Source organism: Pseudomyrmex gracilis, unplaced genomic scaffold, assembly GCF_002006095.1.
Source record: "Pseudomyrmex gracilis isolate BER0280 unplaced genomic scaffold, ASM200609v1 scaffold_7, whole genome shotgun sequence".
Taxonomy (NCBI): Eukaryota; Metazoa; Arthropoda; class Insecta; order Hymenoptera; family Formicidae; genus Pseudomyrmex; species Pseudomyrmex gracilis.
In genome coordinates, this window is record NW_018020591.1 from 1,023,703 (window position 1) to 1,038,706 (window position 15,004).

At 33.1% G+C, this 15,004-nt stretch overlaps 3 protein-coding genes across 5 annotated transcripts; 2 read left to right on the forward strand and 1 right to left on the reverse strand.

Annotated features, from left to right (window-relative positions):
• Positions 1 to 821: 821 nt before the first annotated feature.
• On the forward strand, positions 822 to 3,599 carry LOC109859767 (ragulator complex protein LAMTOR1). The gene is made up of 5 exons (XM_020438315.1): positions 822 to 1,137; positions 1,426 to 1,502; positions 1,874 to 1,963; positions 2,112 to 2,310; positions 2,389 to 3,599. The coding sequence occupies exons 1-5, from the start codon at positions 1,093 to 1,095 to the stop codon at positions 2,476 to 2,478; spliced, it is 501 nt and encodes a 166-aa protein (XP_020293904.1). The 5' UTR covers positions 822 to 1,092; the 3' UTR covers positions 2,479 to 3,599.
• A 147-nt stretch (positions 3,600 to 3,746) lies between these two features.
• LOC109859754 (nuclear transcription factor Y subunit alpha) lies at positions 3,747 to 8,981 on the forward strand. Of its 2 annotated transcripts, none has more exons than XM_020438299.1 (5): positions 3,747 to 4,803; positions 5,595 to 5,898; positions 6,023 to 6,159; positions 7,228 to 7,401; positions 7,584 to 8,981. In XM_020438299.1, exons 2-5 carry the CDS (start codon positions 5,607 to 5,609, stop codon positions 7,677 to 7,679), a joined length of 699 nt encoding a protein of 232 aa, XP_020293888.1. In that variant the 5' UTR covers positions 3,747 to 4,803; positions 5,595 to 5,606; the 3' UTR covers positions 7,680 to 8,981. The 2 variants fall into 2 exon arrangements, with proteins under 2 accessions (XP_020293888.1, XP_020293892.1); XM_020438303.1 differs by lacking the exon at positions 3,747 to 4,803 and adding an exon at positions 4,897 to 5,506.
• A 16-nt stretch (positions 8,982 to 8,997) lies between these two features.
• LOC109859772 lies at positions 8,998 to 11,583 on the reverse strand. Of its 2 annotated transcripts, XM_020438334.1 has the most exons (4): positions 11,305 to 11,583; positions 11,102 to 11,228; positions 10,186 to 10,366; positions 8,998 to 10,080 (listed from the first exon to the last, which is right to left on the reverse strand). In XM_020438334.1, the coding sequence occupies exons 1-4, from the start codon at positions 11,527 to 11,529 to the stop codon at positions 9,966 to 9,968; spliced, it is 648 nt and encodes a 215-aa protein (XP_020293923.1). In that variant the 5' UTR covers positions 11,530 to 11,583; the 3' UTR covers positions 8,998 to 9,965. The 2 variants fall into 2 exon arrangements, with proteins under 2 accessions (XP_020293923.1, XP_020293915.1); XM_020438326.1 differs by having other exon boundaries at positions 8,998 to 10,366.
• Between the last annotated feature and the right edge of the window lie 3,421 nt (positions 11,584 to 15,004).

Below are 15,004 nucleotides of genomic sequence, written 5' to 3' on the forward strand. Positions count from 1 at the left end.
AAAAGCGCTGCGCGTAGCAATACTGTCCAGCAGAAGTAACGCAGCAATTGCAACTGCTACATGAAGCCGCTACGTAGCGCTAGCTTCGGCTAAACACACCCATTGATTATTCTTCTGTGATTAGTCTGTGATTGGTCAATTTCTTATAACTTAAAATTTACGACTGTATTGTAAAACAGGCTTAAAAGGAAGAGCCAATCACGTTTGATTGCTGAACACAGCTAATATCGAAACGCACCCATAAATGATTACGTTCAGAAAACTCAACGGTTGAGAGATCACCACTTATGATAGGACTATTCTTCAAAACCTGATTCGGTTTCAAAAGTATGATCCAATCATAAGTGATTATCTCTCAACCGTTGTGCAACTGTCGAGTTGTCTGAACAAACCCATCGAAAGTTTCTTATTTTCAATCAATGGTCTAGTTTCCACTGAAGCATTAATTCACACCTAATACGACGTAGAATCAAATTTAAGTTTCGATGAAAACCTGTCAAATTGCACTGATATTTCACTTTCGCTTCGATGTACTCCACTTCCAATGGAAACGGAACTCTAAATTTGATCTGTACCGGAATGGAACCGAATTGAGAGTTTCGGTGGAAACTAGACCAATTATGACTGCGTTCGGGAAGCACGCTATTAGGCGCTATTGTGTCATTCTATCTTTGGGTGCGTTCAGACAAACTCAACAGTTGCACAACGGTTGAGAGACAATCACTTCTGATTGGATCATACTTTTGGAACCGCATCAGATTTTGAAGAATAGTCCTATCATAAGTGATGATCTCTCAACTGTTGAGTTGTCTGAACGCACCCATTGTGTGCGTGCAATCGCGACTGAAATTCCACCTGACCATCAAAAACGTTCCGTTTGTGCGTTTTGTTTTTGCATCGTATCTTGCGAATGATCGCGCACGTTGTTGGAATTAATTTTTATTTATAGAGATATGATTGTATAGTTTCGCGACGAGGACAGGCTGGTTCACTCGCGACTGTTTAACGGAAGAAAAATGAAAGACTGTTCGTACTAACAAAGTTGTTGTTTACTCTATCACTCAAGAAAGTCAAAACTATACGGCGTCAAATATGGGATGCTGCTACAGTTTTTGCAAAGAGGATACCGGACCTCAGGTAAAACGGAGAGAGAAGATTGTTTTTGGATATATTTTTTTTTGGCTCTTATCACTGACGTTGCGTAGGCGACAATCTGCACAAAGTGCATCACACGCCTATTTGATAACGGCGTTACGCATGATAAACATATACATTACATACGCGAGTGTTTTTTATGTTATGATATATACACACACATAATAAACACATAAGATAATTACTTTAAAAGATAGTTATTTTGAAAAGAATATGTTACTTTCATCGTTCTTAGTTGTTAGTATCCCTTATGATATTATTTGTTTACAGAGCGGAGAAGTAAATGAAAGAACACACTTGCTAGTAGATCCAGTCAGTAATAATACAAATATATCTAGAGTACACAGGTGAGTTATATCGCTTATTTGTCAAGTATGTTTTGGACAAGATTGATTGCAAAACAAGGGTATGTTCTAAAATCCTATCTTGGTTACTAAAACACTATATTTCACATCGTGTGTATTATAGTTTTTGATTATCAAGGTAGGATTTTGGAACATACCTCAAGATAAAAATAACAAGAAAAATACAAATTTATACTAAGCTTTGATATACGAGAAAGAGAAATTATAGACATTCTAACAATTTTTTCTTTTCATTTTTATAATATTTACTTTATTTTAAAATACATAATTTATCTCAGTCATATTATATCTCAGTTTTACATACTTTTTTTAGACAAGATTAAACAGGATTTCTCATTTATCTTTTCTTTCAGCGATGATTATGTTAACCAATATGCAAGCTCCGTGCCTAAGAAGACAGATGAACAAAGTGCATTAAATAGAATACTGCACGAAACTGCAGCGTAAGTAGAATTTTTGTTTTAAATTGTTTGTTATTTTCTTACTTCTCTAAATTTCCTGCAAGATCTCTCTTTGAAAGTGAACTATATCTTATAATAGTAAAATTGATTGTTAAAAAAATCATAATAATGTTATTGTCTCTTCTTACAGCAATGTAATAGATGTAGGCGCATTAGACATACATAATCTAGAACAACACGAATACATGGACAGATCACGCGCATACTCAAAGCGAATAGAATCTGGCAGAATAAAACTTCCAGAAAATACGGTTTGCTTGCTTAAAGATATACCTGCTCCGGAACGAATATTAGCAGCTGATCCACTATCTGCCAGAGATGAAGAACTGGTAAGGAAAAATTTTCTTTTTTCTGTCTCACACTTTCTAGTTTGAGACAGCGTTTAATCTAATGAGTTAAACACACAGATTACAGAAATGCTCAACAAGGCTGTGACAGCACTAAGCGATGTAAAAGTTGAACACAAAGAGGATTTGGTTGTGCCATTTCTATCGTGATCTTTAAGTGTTTCAAACTAAGTTATAATCTCATCCTTACTCGACTGGCTATCGTGCAGAGAATCGTGTTATAAAACTATACATCAGAAATAAATCGACCTAATAAGTCCAAAAGTCTAGATTACACCTAAAAGCAAAAGATTGAGGATTTTGTGTAAAATAATGTATCGGATAGAATGTTGTATTATTATTGGTCACTTAAATATTGACACTGGCTTCATAATTATGAAATAGATATATACATATATGTATACTCAGATTTCTCTTTTACTTACAAAAATTTAGTGTTAAGATAGGTGCTATAGATTTTTTGCATCTTTTATCTGTGTGTGTGTGTGTGCGTGTGTGGATGTGAAAACTTTCATATATACAAGATAAAATTATTAATATAAGAAGTACTATTTTTTATGTAAAGGATTTATTTGTTATTGTAATGTTCTAATGATATATACAAGATGTTGCACAAAATAAATTGTATTACCGAGAAGAGAGATTTTATATGCACAAATCAAAATTGGTAGTGTGTAACAGTAATTACGATGAATTGCCTGTTATTGTCAAGAAAATTAATTTAAAAAATTTGTTAAATTTGCACTTGGTTGATGTAGATATTTTAATTTGACCGTAAAGTTCAAGCGATTGTCCCTACTTATAATTTACAAACTCTGACGTCCTTTGCTCTCTGTCAAATTTTCGGTGAAAATTTAGTTACATGTACATACAAGTAAATCTAAGAAATTGCCAAAATCGCTTTATTTTCACGGAAAACAAACTATCAACACAAAAATATTCCGTTCTTAAATTTTATATTTGCATATAAAATTATCTTCTTAACTGTACTATTTATTGTAAGATGTTTTGTATTCATTGAGAGAAAGAGAGAGAGAGAGAGGGAAAGAATGAAAGAATACTTTTTTAAATGCTATTTTATCCCGTTGTGTTACTTTAATCAATTATTTTAGTCAAATTTTCTGTAAAAAAAATATGTAAAATTTTGTTATTATCATATAAGATGTATAATATAGAGAGCACAGAGTTATTGTTCAACTTTCATAAATAAAATATGTGAAAGTTGAGAAAAAAAACCAATTTGAGTGTAAAATAATGAGTAAGGATCAACATTTTTAAAATTCATTATGTTAAACAATTGCAACATTTTGAATATATAAATAAAGTCAATTTTAACATCTGTTGTTTGCCAAATTGATTAACGAGCTTTTTTTTTAAAAAAAAAAAATCATCTAGTTAATTTTGTTCGAAAAGTTTTGTGTGTGCGTCGTTTCTAGTTAAAGAAAATAACGGAAATAGTATATGTCAGTGAATTTTACATTTATCCGAACTTCTTTACGACAGGAAAGCAGCGATAGATTTTTTTTCACTTTCTATTATTGAACTACAATCGTAAGGCAAAAGGTCGGAACCTACCGCTGTGCTTTTCTATAAAGAATGTTTGAACACTTGCAATGGAATTTTCCAGTAGAATTTTATACATATGTGTGTGTGTGTGCATAACTTTTCAAAACGAGAAGATAATATATAACATGTAGATATTTCTTAAAGGTTTTGAATAAGCAGCATTCTGCTCTTATCGGCTTTCTCTCTTATGATTGTACGTTGAGATTAGGTTCTTATCGGGGTGTGTTTTTCCCCTCCCTTTCTTCTTTAGAATGCTCTCTTGAAAAGGGCGTGCTAGGTAAGAAAACTATGAACGGAAGTTAGTTGAAAGAAGAATTTTTATTGATAAATGTTTTTACCTTGATTTTTAATCTTCAACCGCAGTTTTTGTCTGAAAATTTATTATCTTTACGGTTTTTAGGTCTATTTTTTGCTATGGCTTTGTTGAAACGTTCGTCACACACACACGTACACAACACGCCGCGCGCGCGCGCGCACATCCCACACACTCACGAATTTACTCAAAAAGAAACGGAATTATATAAGGTTTAAGAATTTTCTCGAACGTGTTCTATTGTGTCGAGCGTAAAACTTTGGCGTTAACACAATTTCATGCACACGCAGATGTCCTTTATTTAATTGAATAACACAATTGGCGCCGTGAAAAGTGAGAGTTCGGTGGACGCGCGAACTTCGAACGAGCGAGCGGCGGGGGTGGGGGACGAAACACGTCGTTCAATTGGCCGATCGCGTTGCGGTGCAGAGGGGCATCGACCGGTCTCGGCGTCGGTCTGCCATCGGACTCATCGGACTGGCAGTTCACAGCGTTCAGTGCCACCAATACACAAGAGCCGGGGACTGTCTATCGCCGACCATTGGTCCTCGATTCACCGACCAATCATTGGGAAAGTGCCCACGAAAATATCCAATGTAAGTCCACAAATTATCAAACATCAGCCCGATACGCGGCACGGTCGCGCGCTCGCGTTCGCGATTAACCCCGATTTAGCGGGCGCGTTCGCGTTCCGTTCCAGCGCCTTCGCCAGCCTTTGCTGACGCCAAAAAAGCCCTCGTCGCACGGCCATGTTTGTCCAAGAACAATATCGCGCTCTTATCGCATACGGCGGGAGTCCACGTTCCGCGTCCGATGGCGGTCAAACTATCGCTCTATCGCGATATGATTGTAATCGAGCGTTATTCCCGAAGACGCGGTTCGCGTTGCGTCGATCGCAGTCGCCCGCGTCTGTTATGCCGATCTCAGCCGGAAACGCGGTCGAGGAAGCGTGCGTCGCAAAACGGTACTTCGTCTCAACTTTCGTCAGTTCTGCGTTTACACATGAGGACGATGCACGCGATACAGACGAGAGTAACGAGAGCAAACAAACTCTATCTGTTTCTATTCTCGCGAAAAACATCTGCTTGTTATTGGCGCGCGATTTCCGCGCGCGATTGCACACACGTGGGCCCGACGAGACGATTCGGTGCAATCGCCACGTCGACACGATGCATCAACGCTCGTGAACGATCTCAGCCTCGTGTCTCATCGCGATTTTCGACAACTCCTCCGTATTATCATGCATATTATTTACCTGATGTGTAAAGCGATAATGGCTTGGACAATGAAACATGATCGGTACGTTGCTATAGCAATAGATATGTCTCTTGCAGACATGTTTTGGAATTTAAAAATAATGATTTGATGATAAAATTAATTTTTTCAGTGACCGTGTATCATGGAGCAACTTAGCGAAGGACAAGCAGTTGTGGTTGGAAGTACAGGGGGAACTGTGCAAGTAGTTCAGATGGGTCAGGGTGGTCAGACTATGATGCTACCACAAGCTATACAAGTTGCTGCGCCTAATGGACAAATTCAAGTAGTTCCAGTTTCTAGTTTAGCCAGTACTGGTCAACAGATAGTTATTCAGCAGCCACAACAACCACAGATTATTCAGACACCTGATGGACAAACTTATATCTATCAACCTGTACAATTGGATGGTCAAGTTCAGCAAACTCAACCAACAGGTAAATCTGTGCACATATTCATAGAAAAAAAAAAAGAAACAAAAATATATATATCCCAAATTTTGATATGCAGAAGAGACTTGTCTTGAATTTTGATTTTATTTTGAGAATTTTTATTTTCTAGTGATAAATCTTAATGGTAATCTCATGCAACTCGCTGGCACAACATCGCAAAGTACAACTGCAGCACCTACCACAACACCAGTACAACCTTTGGGGAGTCCTTCATCAACAGTATCAGGAGGAGGAAATGTTGTTATGGTAAATATTGAAAGTAATTTATATTTTATATCTGTTGCATATATTGGCTTGTATATAGAAAAATTGCCTAAAGAGAGATAAGACAACTGCTCAGGTGAATAAAATTTCAAATTTAATGTATAATACAAAACTATAGCTAATGGGATTATTTGTTAATGTGTTCTTGATTACTTTTTAATTACTTGTTTATATAAAAGAAGTCTGAGTTTAAACTTAAACAGTCAAGATAATGTGTTTACTTAGAGAATCAACATTACTTAATCTTTAACTTTAAGACTTTTGATTAGATTATTTTTTATTTTGTAAGTAAATTTTTCAACAATTTATGATATTCATATTAATACAATTTATTACGTAGTTTTCATTTTAAAAAAATATACAATAAATATAATTAACTAATTCTTATGCTTTTTGTAATTATGTAATTAATGTAGATGGAATTTATTAAGTAATAGACAACAAACAAGTTGTGAAATTACAAACGTTTTAGCTCTTACTTGAGCCCTCTTCAGTGTACAATTAAATAAATAATCAAATGAATAATCACGCCATGTCACATAAAACGCTATAAAATTGTTTCTAACGCAAACGCAGTTGAAGAGCTCGATGATAAAAAATAAAATTGTAAAGTCTTAGGAAGTTCATTGCAGGATGTAATATTTACTGGTATAATTGTGAGACTTCCTGAAAAAGTTATGTCAATAAGAGTCCAAACAAAGGCACAACAACGAATGAAAACAATTTAACTTACATATCGAGAGTCAAGAATCGAACATTGAACAGAGAGCAAAGGCAACAGTTTATATATACAAGTCCCCACTACTGTGATAAGGTCTAGGTAAACAAATCCGTTGGAATTCAAAATTTGGATGATTGTACACTGAAGAAGGCTCAAGTAAGAGCCAAAACGTTTGTAATTTCACAACTTTTTTGTTGTCTATTAATTAATAAATTTTAAAGAACTTTTGTGTGACTCGAAATAGACCTTATTGGAGTTTTCTATTTATTGTTGTTATTACGAGCGAGTTTATTATTATATTTATTATATTACTTTTATGTTATATGTAGATGGTTCCAGGCAACAGTGGACAAACACAATTTCAAAGGGTAGCGTTGCCCAATGCCGAACTTCTCGAGGAAGAACCACTGTACGTCAATGCAAAGCAGTATAGAAGAATACTGAAGCGTCGTCAAGCACGTGCTAAATTAGAAGCCGAAGGAAAAATACCTAAGGAAAGACCCGTATGTATTTTTAAATTTTTACAATTTTGTATTTTCAAAAATACTTATAAAAATAAAATTAGGACTGTAAAAGAAATTTAAAAAACTAACTTATACATGTAGTTCTTACTTAAATGTGTAGAGTTTTGTTTTGTATCTCATGCAAATATTTGGAAATAACACGAACTTTTGTTGTCTTACAGAAATATCTTCATGAATCTCGTCATCGTCATGCGATGAACAGAATTCGTGGAGAGGGTGGTCGTTTCCATTCAGGGCAAGTAAAAAAGCGGAAGTAAATGTTACTTTGTATTTACATAATATAAATATCTATTGTAAAAAAAAAAAAAAAACACTTTAAGGGTGTCTCTCTTTCTGTCATTCTGATGAGTTTACTCATATAAAGGCGTAATGATTCCAGTAGTGAGAACTTTATGATAATAACATTGCAACTTTAGATAACACCGATAGATGCATAGAGACAAAAAGAGAGTTTTTAGAAAATGATTTATCTTTGAACTTTCCGATGAAAGGAGATTCGAATCACATTTTATTATTTATAGAATTTAGTTTTCCGTTTTTTTTTTTTTTTTTTTTTTTTTTTTACATTTAGGTGTATTTCCAATACACACATTGTTTCTTCACTGTAGTCAAATCAGAAAACTTTCGATGAACTTTTGTCACATAACTTACACCCAAGTAAAATAATTTTGTATGTGCGCCACCTTACGGAGTCTTGTAAGAATAAGTTTATTAGTCTTACGAGTTTTGTCGACAATTGCAGTATTAATTCGATAAAAATTTGTTCTTAATATTTTGCACACGCACTTAGCGAAAGACTTTTATTAGCCTTATTTCTTGCTGTTAGTTTAATAATAAAAGAGTCGTATATTAGTATATTAAGTAACAACAATAATAAAACCTATTGATAAGAAGTTTTGTAATACTGATCAAAAGATTTATATAGATATATGTATATCATAAAGAGAAAGTCTTGTTGAATGTATTTAATACTCTTGCAATTACTGTACTACTTACAGATCTACTATCGATATTAAGTAGTAATGTATAAAAACCATTTTCAGTATATATTACATGGAAAAAGAATGTGATTTTCTAGTATTGTAATTTACTACGGCGATTACAGTGAAGAAACTTAACAAAAAAATGTTGACATATTGCGCTGTATGTGTATATAAAGCGTCTTTTTTTTTTGTTTTTCTTTTCTTTTTTTTTTTTTTTTTAGAAATGTTAATTCAATACTTGATACACATAGATAAGCAATTCTCCTAAAATTATGTTTGTACAACTTCTGTAATATTACCGTAAAATTATTCTTTTGCTTCAAATATATTGAAATTCTTATATGTACATGACAAGAATGTTCTTATACATATATATGTACATATAAATATGTATGTATATATATGTGTATAAGAACATTCTTGTACATATAAATAAGTATGTATATATATATAAGAACATTCTTGTCATGTACATATAAGAATTTCAATATTTATTTATTTATTCACATCAGCCTTCCCGGCCAAGAACGGGACTTGATTTAAGCTTTCTAATATCATCCATCCATNCATACCTTAACGTCTCCCATTCTCCCAACTTACATATATCGTTTTCTTACTCTAACTACTTCTACTTTGTACATTATCTTAGTTAACTTACGTCTAAATTGCACTTAACATTGTCCTATAAGAATTTCAATATATCTGAAGCAAAAGAATAATTTTTTTGGTGATATTACAGAAGTTGTACAAACATAATTTTAGGGGAATTGCTTATCTGTGTGTGTTTTTATGTATGTGTATCAAGTATATATATTTCGGTATCAACAAAAACTGTAAAATTAGATTAATAATTCGTTGCTCAATGTTTAAACCTAATTGATGATGAGTTTTTCTTTCTTCTCTTTTAATTATTATAATTTTGATAAATGCCTAATAAAAAATCAGATATGTTTTCAAATACGCACAAAATTGAGCAACGTAAGTTGCGGGAAATGTTTTGTAAATGTAGGACACATTTGAGACATGTAAATAATTAACACGAAAATAAAAGTTAAGTAAGATAAGTAAGCAATTTATGGTACATATGTGTACTAATATGAATGTATGAAAGGAATTTGTAACAAGGGATTAAAGTCAGTATTATTTCGCTGAAGTTTTTGATCTTTGGATATAAGGAAAGTATGTGATAACTGCAAAGCTTTTTAAGTTCTTAAGAATGGTAACTTGAACCGCAATAATTCAGCGAAATTGCATGGTATTTTAATCCTTGATCTGTACAGCTGTAATTATAAGTACTTTTAGCATATAATTTAATTTTTATCGAATATACACAAGCGATGTTATATAAGTGGAATCATCATTATTGTATGAAAAATATGAAAGGATTTTTCTAGTTATTTTTATATTTTTCATTTGCGATTTTGACACTTTGCATGCAAATGTGAACTTATGTCCAAACTGTTAAATTGTAACTTAAAAATAGTTTAGGTTACTTTTAATGGGAGAGTCAAATGTTTTTATCCTAACGGTCGCATATATGTCGAAATTTACTCGAATATTTCAGAATTTCGTAACGACTTGCGATTTGACGCGTTCTTGTAATTCGGATGAGGCTTGTTGCATAATTCTTTCTCCTATAGCTCCTATTGCGTCAATATACTCGGAATTTCCTGTTCTATATGCAAAAGAGAAATATAATATTTCTTTCATGTCTTTGCGTAGTAAAGATGATATGACAATTGTCTGAATTTGTTTGAATATTTGTACAACTCTCACGTACGTAACACGGAGAATAGCTCGTTCTGTAACATTGGGATCCAAGTTGTCACGTGGTTTGAGAGATTTTGGCCGTTTTAGCAAGTCTTTCGTTGCGATCATCCACGGATTTCGGTACGAGCGTTTTTGAAGTGTTTCAGGTATCATCCAGTCTTCTGGCAGTTTGACATCTCTAATAACGTGATCTAATTGCGACCAAAAGTTATATACAAAAACTTAGACTATACTCATGATTACAGAAAATAAACGGGAACACCAAGGATAATGTTCCAGAATTCACATTGTCAGTATTAAACTTGTATAATATACGTCAAAGTGAACTATAGATTTTTAGTACCAAGGCAGTGAGTTTTGGAACATAGCGCAAGTGATGTCTGCACACATTTTATTTTATGATATTTATTATATGTTCAAAAAATATATGGGATTCCATTTTATATATATGTATGTATATATATACATATGTATATACATATGTATGTATCTAATATACAAAGAAGATTAAATAAAGACTGTGTACGAGCAGCCAAACAGATGGTAGAAAAATAAAAATTATTGTCCAGTAGTATATTAATATAAATTTATATAATTTAGACAAATTAATATAAATTTATATAATTTAGACAAATTTATATAAATTTATATAAATTTACACAGAATATAGACTTGCGTGTGCGTATATGTATAAAAAAAATTTTGTATTGCGCGAGCACAACAATCTCGAAAGACAATATGTGCTTTTCTGCTGCTTATTGGAATACTTGTACATGGTCTTTGCTCCTTTATATATTAGTTTTATACTTAAAACAAACAAACTAGCCGGATTTAATATTATAATATCATTTTCCATGTATACTAGTTGAAGAAAAATATACTCTAAACTTGTAAATAAGCGATATAATGTAACCAAGTTCTCTTGCCAACTTCCTTCAAATAATCCACTTGATACACGCTCTTCCGTGATATTTTTTTTTCGCGTTCTATAATATTTTCGTCCGGCACAATTTGCGGCAAAGTTTTTTTCAAATGGGGAAACTTGTCGCGCATCTGTTTTTTCAATGGTAATATATATTTGCAACAGTGATGTACAGAATACAATTGAATTATATATACACATCTTTACTCTGTTTAAGTTGTCCTCTGGATCTTCGCTCTGTTCAATGTGAGGCAACAATTGATTTTCTAGTCGCGTGTTCAAGTACTGCTTGTACGGTCCGCTCAAGATATTAAAAGGTGGATAATCTATTAACGATCTATATTTGGTTAATTTTTCAGCTTTTTTTTGAGAATAATCTTTCTTGTAAACCGTCGCAAAATCTCGCAAATCTTCTTCGATTTCCAAGATCATTTTCCCGTTGTGTTAAGTTGAACAGTTTATTTTTTGATGAAGTTTAGCAAGTAACATTGCTGACAAAACGTGTAGGCTCGTTCATAATATTACAGATGTTTATATATAGGATAACCGCTTACAATTTTTTTTTTTTTTTTTTTTGATGTGACAAAATTCATGAGAAAAAATACGATCAAAGTGCAAAATTGAAGTCTCGGAAAAGTTACTATTTGAACAAACAAAAATACCTAGAAATTAAAAGCTGACTTTTTAAAAAAATAGATATAAAAATAGATATTTTTAATCTTAATACGTAATTTCTCTTGAGCGAATTGAGGGAGAAACTATTTATTTTTTAACACGAATTTTAATGCAGAAAAGACTTTCTGCCTAACTTAACATATTACCTAGATTTTAGATATTTTTCATATATAAAATTTGAAAAAAAAAATACAGGAACAATATTTATATGAGCAATATTAATACAATTGTTAAAATTATTGTTAACATTGTAATATCGATAATACTTGGCTTAAAACTTTGTTTAATACTTTTTGTTATAAATCTAGGTCAAGTTACAAATATTGGTGTACAATGTCGCCTGGTGAATCTTGTGATACAGGGATCGCGTGAATCGCCCGTAATGAAATCGGCAAGGTCTCCGGTAACTCACTTATTTATATCATACATAATACCGGACTCATATAATACCCTTAGGTACTATAACTTATATATTATAAATGCCAATTAGGATAAGACATCGGATTTCTTGGTTGCGCTCATTACTTTTCTCTTCCGCACTTTTTTTCTAGAATGATATTTCTCGGATTAGATTTCAGAAAAGCATTATTGAAACTGTTGTAGGCTACATATTTTATCTTAGTAATATATAATTAGTAATATATTTGTATTTTTTCTCATTTGTTCTTTAATCACTATTAATCCTAATCCTGTAAACATTGATTTTATCGATTTTATTATATTATCTTTCAACGTCTCTCGGTTTCAGTTCATAAGGCACCAGCTCCTCTTGCGTTTGACTCTGATCTTCTTCGAGTAATACCTCCAAGTCTTTGTCTTCGAATTTTTTTGGCTGTCCAGAGCGAGGCTTGTCTTCAACGCTGAAATCTTCATGCTTGAAACGTCGAAACCATTCCCTACATGATTTATCAGTTGGAGCAGCTACGTCACCATAAGCTTCGACAAGCATTCGATGAGCTTCAGCTGAACTTTTCTTCGAATTAAAGCAGCAAATTAAAATCTCCCGCAAATGCTGCTTGGTTATTACAAAATTTGACATTTCAAATATAATAAAAATCAAAGTTTTTGTATGAAACTCAAAGCGATATAAACTGAATCAGAAATGTCAGATCGTGCAGGCAGCATCGACGAGCATGGTGCATCGAGAGCATCGAAACGGCGGGACCCTCACCATTTCGGCTTTGTGTTCCAAAATTCACTGCCAGCGCTAAAGATCTATAGTTTACGTCACATATATTATACAATTTTAGCACTGTCAACGTGCTGGCAGCAATTCTGGAACACAGCTTTCGATGCTCTCGCAGCACACAAGCGAGAGCCGCGTCCGTGTGCGTGACGTCACGCTCGGTTGGCTTGTGGAAGAGTGCAGACATAGTATGTTCCGTCTTTTTTCCACCAAGCCGGCCACGAGGTAACGTGTACGTAACGCGTTTGTTCCGTACGACAACGAGTGTTGCACTAGTTCAGAGTTCATCTTTTTCACTCTACATTGGAAGAAGAAAGATAAACTCCGAACTAGTGTAGCCAGTTCAGATAAAAAGAACAGACCTCTTATTAGCAGATGTCTAACTTCTCTGAAACCGCCAAAATCATCTGTCACTATGAATCATTCACAACAGCCGGAGCCGTCTTTTGGAAACGGACCGAACTAATTTGTACTCCCAATTTTCATATACCTAGTTTCTTATTTTTTATAAATTCTTTTCCATTAAATATTCTTAAAAGTCTTCCATTAAATATTCTCATAATTCTTCCTAATTAATTAAGATGTTCTCAGTTTCAAAAATTGCCGCGCATTAACGTCTGAAGTTTACGCAATTAGAGGAAAAGTATTATGTTTGTTACACATATCATCCCCCCTCATACCGTATTTGTCTTTTTCCCGCATGTATAAAAACAATATTTACTTTCACAGATTTTCAAAATATATAAGTTACTGTAATTTAATTTACAATTGTTCTCAGATGTAAATATTTACAGCTTAATTTTTTCGTACATATTTCAGTTGTTTATCAACAAACTTTGCAAATATAACCGGCTGATATTTCAACATTTGTTGCACTTTCAATCACTGTGCATGGGACAAACGTTTGTCTACGCCTTTACATAGTTTGCCGTTTCATTCAAGTTTGCCGTGTAGCATAGTTTACATCTGTTCACATACACGATCGCTCGATTGTAACTGAATAAACTAAACCTGTTTTCCGACTCAACAATGGAAACGCACAACAAACAAGCAATCAAGAGTGAACAAACTGAGCAATAATAATTGTTTCGTCGCACGAGAGAAAAACCATAATCTAGCGTGTTATATATAATTTTATTGCTTTTTGATTTATTTATGTTTTTGTGCTCAAAAACAATTAAAAATGAAACACTGTGAAACAATGTCACCTTTTGATATTTGAATTCTTATTTTTGTAAGGATTAAGTTGTCTCTATCGTAGCATTTAATGTTGTAAATCATTGAATATCCGTGTTTTATAAATGTGAAAATAATAATTTCACCATATGAAAAAATAATTCCGCCGTAAATTTCACGAGGAAGAAAAGAGGATTACTTCTATATACGAGATGCTAATCGCATCTCTGTAAAAGTTTTAAATTGGATTTAATTGTAATTATCACGCGCATGTATTAATTTATACGTCAGAAAATATATTTTGCACGTACATCCGACGTTTGACTTTTACACTGGTTTTATTATTTTTTCCATATAGTTGAGAGCGCTTTGTACAATTTATATATTTGTTACTTGTCATAAATGTCTCACACGTTTCTATTCTTTCCTTCTGTTTCTATAATCGTTCTTATAATATTTGCATGTTCCGAAACTTGTAACTAGCATCGCGATATCTGACATTTATCAAATTCTTATTCGCTAAGACAGCAAAACACACAGAGTCTCATTTGTTTAAAGTTTTAAGAGGGTACTGGATACCGACTATAGACACCTGTAAACCGACGATTCTAAGATTTCTTTTTGAGCCGTATTTACTGCATCAAATCCAAAATGCTTCTACAGAAATAAGTGAATTGTGCTAAGAATTTGCTGTTGTTCTTTAAAATGTCCAAATTCAGCATAAATTTTTTCTTATACAGTTTTCTTCTATAACCTCATCATATCATCATGTATATAAAATTATTTCTAAGCTTATGTACGTATTTACACTGAACTACAGCAATAAGTACGACACTAAACAATCTAATGAAACACTCAGAATATGATTTG